This window comes from Buceros rhinoceros, unplaced genomic scaffold, assembly GCF_000710305.1.
Source record: "Buceros rhinoceros silvestris isolate BGI_N320 unplaced genomic scaffold, ASM71030v1 scaffold17446, whole genome shotgun sequence".
Lineage (NCBI taxonomy): Eukaryota > Metazoa > Chordata > Aves > Bucerotiformes > Bucerotidae > Buceros > Buceros rhinoceros.
The window spans coordinates 27073-35388 of NW_010417183.1; the positions used below are offsets into that span (position 1 = coordinate 27073).

The 8316-nt window shown below is 47.7% G+C and overlaps 1 protein-coding gene across 1 annotated transcript in view; it reads right to left on the reverse strand.

The window, feature by feature from the left end:
* LOC104495187 (phospholipase DDHD1-like) overlaps positions 1-7514 on the reverse strand; it is a gene marked incomplete at its 5' end in the record, with an annotated part of 23009 nt that extends 15495 nt beyond the window's left edge. Inside the window, 2 exons of the mRNA XM_010138122.1 lie at positions 7158-7264; positions 7408-7514. Of these exons, the coding sequence (XP_010136424.1) occupies positions 7158-7264; positions 7408-7514 (214 nt within the window). The remainder of the gene's footprint in view (positions 1-7157; positions 7265-7407) is intronic.
* Positions 7515-8316: the final 802 nt, after the last annotated feature.

Consider the following 8316-nt stretch of genomic DNA (forward strand, 5'->3'; position numbering starts at 1 on the left):
CAACCCAGGGCCGGTACCAGCAGGATGCCGTTGGCCTTCTTGCCCCCCTGGGCACACTGCTGGCTCCTCTCCAGCCTGATCTCCTGAACTTTTTGGTATATAATAAGAAAAAAAAAAAAGAAGACAGAAAGGAAAAGAAAAAGAAAAAGCATATTCATTTTAAGTCCCAGCTAAAAAACTGTTTGGTTAAGCAGTAGATGAAGTTAAGATAATATTTAATCCTGATTTGCTTTCTTAGTCTGAAAAAGCATACGATATTCTAACTGGTAAAAGAAAAGTTTCGTTTGAAAAGGGCTTTAGCCCAGCAAGTGTAACATGAAATGCTTTCAAATCTCTTGTGTAGTCACAGCTGGATAAATATATCCCAACAGTCCATATAAAAACACCTTCTATAAACACCAATCATCTCTGTATTCGTTAAAATCAGGGACTTTCTCCATTGGAGTAAAACATGAAAAATACAACTCTCAAATTTTCTCTAAGTGGCATAACTGTAACTAAAACCAACTTTTCAAGGGCTGATTTTTTTTTTTTTTAACCCTTGGCTTGTCTTTTTGCTCACCCAGAGCTTGCTGACAGCTTCTCCTGCCCTCGCTGCACCTCCATGCCATGACTTCCCCACTCAGGGAGCCCTCTCCCCACTGGTCTCCCTGGTGCTCCTGCCACCCCCGCGCCTCACCGCCTGCCGCTCCCTGGGATCTGTTCTGGGCTTAGGAAGCACCTGCTGCTTCTGCCTGAAAACAGGAAAGCAGGAATCACTCAGGGGAAAAAAAAAAAATGGAGAGCTGGAAAGCAACATGACCAGACCTCCCTCTCTCTCTCCCCCCCATCTCCCCTCCTGCCTCCTCTCTCCCAGTTCCCACCTTATTTTGGGGTCTGACCATCCCCAAAGAGTCGGTTCTCCAGCCCCCATGGGGCTTTCAGGAGGGTTTTCCCCACAAAAAGGCTAGAGTTTCCCTCAGCTGCTGCTCGACCCCTATCCCCATCTCCTAAGGCTTCTCCCACAGACTAAACAACTCAAATATCTCACAAAAGAATCAACGTGACAGCAATTGAGTCGATGGGGTTTATTTCCTGTGCAGCTGCTCCCACAGACGCTGCTTGCTGCTCTGACCACTGGCTGCTCTGCTCGGCTCAGTCACCCTCAGCTCTGCCCGGAGGAGCAGACACTCTTACGGGTCTGTGATGGAACAGATCAAACCACCGTGACACCAGGAATGCATCCTATTTCCTCACAAAACAGCCACAACAAATCCCTTCTCCCAGCTGACCCTTCCACTGCGGCGTTAGTTCAGCAGCAGCCTGAGGACGCCCCAGTATAGGAAACAAAGGTACAGAAAACATCCCAGTGTTTCTGTTTTCTTCCCCAGAAAAAGCTCATTCTCCCTGTTCTGATCTTCAGGGAAAAGTTTCCTGAGCACCTTTCGCAGACCAATAGTCTCAGTGCAGAAGTTCAGTGCGTGGTTCAAACGCTACAAGCCTTGTAGATGCACAGAGACAACGAGAGGCAAACCAAGCAGGACTTGGCAATGCCTGAAGCCTTTAATGCACTCACATCTCCTCCTGACTGCCAAGTCATCAGCAGGCACATCCATCACCCCACAACTGGCAGGCAGAAGCACGGACACTTGAGAGACAGCCCTGGACACAGAGCAGCATCCAGGAAACATTAATGTTAACATTTCCTACGTGTTCTAGTCCGCTCTCAAAGGACAAGGGATTCCCCTTGAAGCTCTTCGGGGAAGATGTTTCATTTTTGCTTCGTGGAAAGGATTGCTAGTTGCCTGACACTCCCTTTATCCGCTGAAGTTTTGCCAATAACTTGTCCATGCGGGAAACCCAAGCCCCAGGATCGGGTTGCTCAGAAGCCCTCAGCTTATGATCTGACAAAGCGGGGTTAAACGCTCGCTGCCCTTCACAAAGCCCACGGAAGGCTGCACCGCCACGGCGAGCCAGAGTGAAAGCCGTGAAACTCCAGGGGAAGCCACGAACCAGGCTGTGGCCCTCCACAAAGCCCGCGAAAGGCTGCCCCGCCACGGCGAGCCAGAGTGACAGCCGTGCAACTCCAGGGGAAGCCACGAACCAGGCTGTGGACCAAGGGGTGGATTGCTGGACTCTGTCTAAAAATCCCCTCCGCCTTCCGGTTACGTGCCTGCTTGGCACATCGCTTCTGTGAAGTCAGAAAATAACACCCTGTCCCACCCGCTCAGGAATCCCGGGGGCAAGGGCACGTGGTTTATAACGACAAGACGGAGTCAGGGTCAGACGAGACACCGCTGTCATCTCGGGCAAGGCTGATAACAAGGGCAGAAGGATCACGTCTTTCATCACCTCCTGGGTACTGGGTAAGCCTGAACTGCTGGATCACGACAGGGAGCAAGGAACTGTGTCAGCAGCGACACAGCCAGAGCCGCCGCCTGCCGCAGCTGAAGCCCTTTTGCGCAGAACATTAAGAGCATCCTGTGCTGAGCTGGAAAAAACCAAACCTCTTAAATCCCCGGCACCAGCATCCAAGCCAGCTGTTCATTCCTCCTCTGACGCAAGAGAAGCCTTGTGAGACACCAGGCTTGTGAGGCATAAACAAACATGCCTGCTTCTGGCAAAGCAGAAGGAAGTCACTGGGTGCGTGGTGGACAAACACCTCCTGGATCTACACCAAGGAGACCAAAGCAAGAAGAACTTCACCCCTGCCTGTTCTAGTGGGAAGATCACAGGGTCAAAGGGGCTTTTCAGTGCATGCTAGAAGGGTAGAAAATGACATTTTCCCCTCAATACCCAGGAAATCAGCTGTTCGGGTTTTTTTTCCAAGAACACAAGGAGCACAAAACCCCCGATGACACCCTGAGCGCAGAAGTAGTGCAGAGCTGCACTGCTCTTGCCCAAATCCTCAATGACCTGCTTGCTGCCAAAACTTGGGACATAGGACTCCAGTCCCAACCTCTCTGATCTGTCTGAGCCAACAAGAGCACTTGCTCTCTCCTCCTGTGCTATGCTGATTGTCCTCTTCGGAGGCTGCTCTCAGCTCTGACCAGCCCCTTGCTGTAACTTTGAGGTCCTTTCTCTCTGCCATCTCCACAGGACCCTCACCCACTGGACAATCTTCACAGGAACAGCTTGAAGCCCAAGAGAAAAAACCGTAAGTGAAAAGTATGAAAAGGGAGTGCAGGAAGCGTGACCTCTGCACCCCTCCAGCTTCAATAGCGTGGCTGTTTTTGTAGGCTTCGTGGGAAAGGAATTTTAAGGAGATCTGAGGAACAGTGAGTTGTGTAAGCAGCTCCCTCCAAATGTCAAGAGAGCTTCAGGAGAAAGCGCAAACTCATTTGCCACTCAGCACCCAGGCAACAAAAGGGTGTGTGAGCCAACTGGAGGTAGGAGAAGGTCCCTAAAAGCCAACAAAGGATCTGCAGCTCAAGCACGGATTGTAAAGGACCATGAAAGCAAAGACAAGGAGAGTTTGCTTCTCGTGAACCAGAAGGACGTGCCAGCACACACCACAGAGATGGTGAGACTGCTGACCCGCCGGAATACAACTGTTGTCACGCTCCCGACAGCATCACTGACGGATGCCAGGAGAGTGTCACAACAACAGACGAGAGGCCGGAACGAGACTTCGCCGTGTGAACAGACAGGAATGGCTGCGTGTCTGAGTGAAGTTACTGAAGGAGATCTGGGCTCTGCCCAGACCCGAGTCTCTCTCTCTCAGTAACCGTCTTCCTGGTGAAAAGCTCAGTCTAACCCATTTCTAACCAAGTTGCTGTGCTCAAGACTAAGCCGAGGTTCAGGCAGATCCAGTAACCTGTCACTTTACAGAGTTGCGAATGCATTCAGGGACAATCGAAGGAATTAAGCAAGCCATGAAAGCGCTGCCAAGCAGCTCCTTGACTGTTAGGTTCCACAGAATAAGCAAACCCAGTGTTGAAATAGTCTCACTTAAAAATTCGCTGCTTCACATCGCTCACATTTTCAAACACACATAAACAAACTGCCTGTTATCGCACGAGGGGACATTTCCACTGCAAAACCTCCTAACAAAGAGGGGCGAAAGCTCTAGTGAAAGCTAGTATTAGCCTCAGATTTCAAGAGCATAGCCATTAATTCTCCTTTTTAATAAAATGGCAAACCATCGAGCCGTTTCAAGGTGGACAGTGGAGTCTGCCAGGGGATCAATGCTGCATGACATCACATTCCCCCCGGCCTCCCAAAGCCATGATGCACCTCCACCAGGCAGCCCACAGCCCCCCGCCTCCCCCCCAGACCCCGGCTTCTTCGTTTCCTCTCCTCAGCTGGCGAGAAACATTCAATACCCACCACATTTCCCTGCTCTCCATCTGCGGTGGACGTAACCCATAAACATCCCCTACTCATCTTCTGAAGCTACTACGGTATTTGTGCTAAATCTTTAGAGATCTTCAGATGACGGATGTAAATCATCTTTATCCTGTACTAAAGGCATTTTCTGCCAGGACACATATCAATAATTTACAGAATTACAATTGGCCTGCAAGTAGGTGCAGTGAAGAGCAGTAACATAAGCACCTAACAATATAATGAAGGTGACAACACTAGATTTATTATACATTAATTAGTCTTTTTAATCTCTGTTACAGCTATTTATTATTCAAGAAAAATGAAGCTACAGTGACACAGATGTGAAACGAAGTCACCCACTGAAGACACTAAACCCTGAGGTTGTTTTACCATAGGTGGCACTAGGAGGGGCAGAATTGAGATGTGAAATGATTGTCCTTTCACAAACAGGCACGAGAGCATCAAAATATCCATTTACTGCTTTTCCTGGTTATATGTGGGATGTTTAGAGGGATGTTCTGCTCATCAAGGATGGCTGTAGAGACGAGGACCCGCAGGGCACGATCCGCTTGCAGCCAGGCAGAAATGCCACGGCTGATGTTGGCTGCAGACACCCTCCAGCCTCAACCCGGAGAGGTTCACAGGGCTGAATTATTCAGACCTGTCTGGTATCACGTTCCATGTCAGAAGTCAGAGGCACCTTCTGGATATTCTCCTACTACGCTGCAGGAGAAACAATACCTGAAATCAGAGAGGGGGGTCGTGCACCCCGCTCCCGTAACGCTTTGCCGAGCAATCCGGCTGCATCTGACGCAGCTCCTGGGAAAGCCGATACGACGAGGCTTCTTCCCATCAAAAGAAGACAGTGGCGACCCACTTGCAAAACCCTTAACAAGTTGTTTCAAGAGTGATCAAAAGCTTTAAAGAAGCTGTTATGTTACTTCTAGATGTGGGGAAAATCCTTGGAAATAGAAAATAGTCCTATCAAATTGTGGGGTGTTGTCAGGGGGACAGGGGCTTCGCTCCCTGAGGCCGAACTCACTGCACTGCTCGATTTACTTCAGAGCGACACAGCAAAGTTTAATCAGCTCCTTCTGAGGCACTTTTAGGATTTCTGGAGGGAAAGCTTGAGGAGTGCCCTCACTACACAAAGAACCAGGTCAGTGTGGTGAAGTGGCGAGCAGGAATCTTAATTCTGAGCAACGTGTGACCACTTGAACACTTGAAGACAAGGCTCATTTCTGAGCTGGAATGAACACTCAGAGCAAAGTGCCACAAAACAGCCCCATGCTGAACACGGGAAAACCATCAACTTTTTCTAGAAGAATCCTCAGCTTGATGCAATTGTGTTTAAGTTCTGCAGAGTTGGGTCTCAGAAAAGAAATCGGGCTAAGGGAGTAACCAAAAACCCCATCAAACCAACCCCAAACCAACCTTTCTGCAGGTGAAGGGAAAATAAAAGCTGAAAAAACATACAGGAACTATTTAATGACTCTGAGCTTCACACAACTCCTAACCCAGCAGAATCAAACGAGAAGTCATGTCCCCAACAACTCCTCGGCAGAACACGAACTCTGAGCGAACAAGAAAACCCGCTCCCCAAACGATTCGGCTGTGACACCAAAGATGCATTTCAGAACCCGGGGTTTCTTCAAGGTTTAATGTTCCATTTCTAATAGCAATTTCTTTTTTTTTTGGACAAATACAATCCAAACTGTACAACTTCACTTTGAGAAGGCTGCAAGATCTCTCAGTGCTGTCTGAAGACGGAAAGGTAAAGCTCGACTTGGGGCATACTCATCTTATTTGTCCATTCTCACGCCTGAGGAATGGTGATAGACCTGCAAAACTACAGTTCTGCTGAGCACTGAATTGAATTTTTCACGCGTTGTTGGTCAGCGTACCTGAACTTTACTCACTAATCCATTTCCCCTAGGATGCCCACAGACATGCCAAGCCTCTAATCCAGCTTAAAAAAAAAAACCCAAAAACTATTTTAAAGCTGAGAGAGGTTTTCATCACTTGTTGCAAAAGTTCATACTGGCCTCAGTTACACAAGGACAGAGAAACCCGAGACACAGCAGAGAACCCAGGAGCCCTGACCAATGAACCGCGCATCGCTGAGCAATGAGAGGTGCGGGTTTCTGCACACCTACTGCTAGTGTTGGAAGCTTAAAAGGCTCGTAGCGATCTCGCCACCGTGGCTGCTATCAGGAAAAGAAGTACTGTTAGGTAGTTTAGGGTTTAAAACTATACTGCCAGTCTACAGGATTTAGACATATCTCATTTTAGTGAAAGGGAGCATCGAAGCCACGGATACACCTTGAAAGTCTCTCCTCTCCCCGCCCCACTCTAAGCCTGCGCAGTGCACTCAGGCTGCACGAAAATCACCGTTACTCCACCTGTGATGTAGCCAATACAGAGCCCCTACAACTCCTACCCAAACTAACCCCAGAACACGCCCACAGGGGTTTTCCAGTGACACCCAAAGGATGCGACCGGGGTGACACGCTGTACAGGTTCATCACTGATTCAAGGCTTCTCCCCTCTGATTGATGGGGTCACTCCACAGCTACCCGGACTAAAGCACGCAGATGCCTACACAGAGGTGGCAAGGCAAGATGGGAGCTCTAAATAAATTGCACTGAACGTACGTTTTGCTGTTTCATGACTCCTCTCACTCTTAAAACTCTTTTGATTACTATGGATGACCATTAGGTACTTGCCAAGCGTTGGCAGACTTTATTCAGGGTCTCTCAGACAGACACTTCGCTTGTATTCCTGAAGTCCAGTTTACTTCAGCCTCTCTGCCCCCTGCTGTAGTAAAATTTGTGTAAAACCACACTTACTTCATCTCTGTAAAGCGGGCTTGTGTAATACATGATATCCATCGCGCTGCTGTTCAGCATATCCCGCAAACCTCGTACTTTATCAGGAGTAATGGAGTCCACAGTGTCTGGAAAAAACCCAGAGAGATCGGAATTACACGCAGGAGAACGATAACATCCCAACAAGGCACGTGCAGAGAACGTGGCATCAGACTCCTGGGGACAATTTTGCTACTGGAACAGCAGAAGCAGCGCTATGTAAGTGATGTACCTCCATCGAGGGTGAGTTTCGATCTCCATTCCACCGGGAGAAATTCAGCATGCGTCGCAAGATTCGAAAAATACTTTTCTTCTATTTTTCTTGCAGTATCTCGCATCCTATAAAAAAAGAAAAAATAGCACGTTGCTGTAAAGGCTGAGAGAGGTGCTTGTATCAAAGAAAGCATCCAGGAACACGTTCCTCACAGAGGGAGCCACCTCACCTCATGCTTTTGTTATAAAGTACTTCAGCCCTCACAAAAGGGAAAGTTTTCTGCATTACACGTTCGAGAGTTTAAAACTCTTTAAATGTATCATACTATGAGCTTTACATAAACCACCTAAACTCAGCTGAAAGACGTCTGCCACCCTGGTGGGTTTGGGGTGGAGTGTGACTAAAATGAAGGATTTTACCACTGCCTTGAAATCTTCAATCCACTTAAATCAACACTTTGGACCAGTAGGTAAGGAAGAGAATTCAGTGCTTTTAAACACGAAGAAAACAATGAAAAAAAAAATCGCTTGAAAGGCCAGAATTTTATTTTACTTCCATGTTGGAAGGCTTGAGAACCCTGAGTGAGAAACAGGATGGTTTATTATCATTTTAAGGTGCAGTAGCAGACAGACAGGCTAACTGCCCTTTCCAAAGACTTCTTTTTAAAGCAAAGGATGCAAGAACCGTAAAATACCTAAACCCCTGAAGCATATCTGACCCTCTTTGTTGTTTGGGGGAGAAGGGGAATAACAGTATGTTATAATCGTTCAAAAATGATGTGTTATTAGTGTGAAAGAGCCATCAGTCAAAAATGAACACCACCATGCAATCACACAAAGGGGTAAAACATCCGGGGTACTATCGAAAGCATCCAGCAATAATAAATATCCACTAATAAAATATCCAATAATAAAATAATATATAATA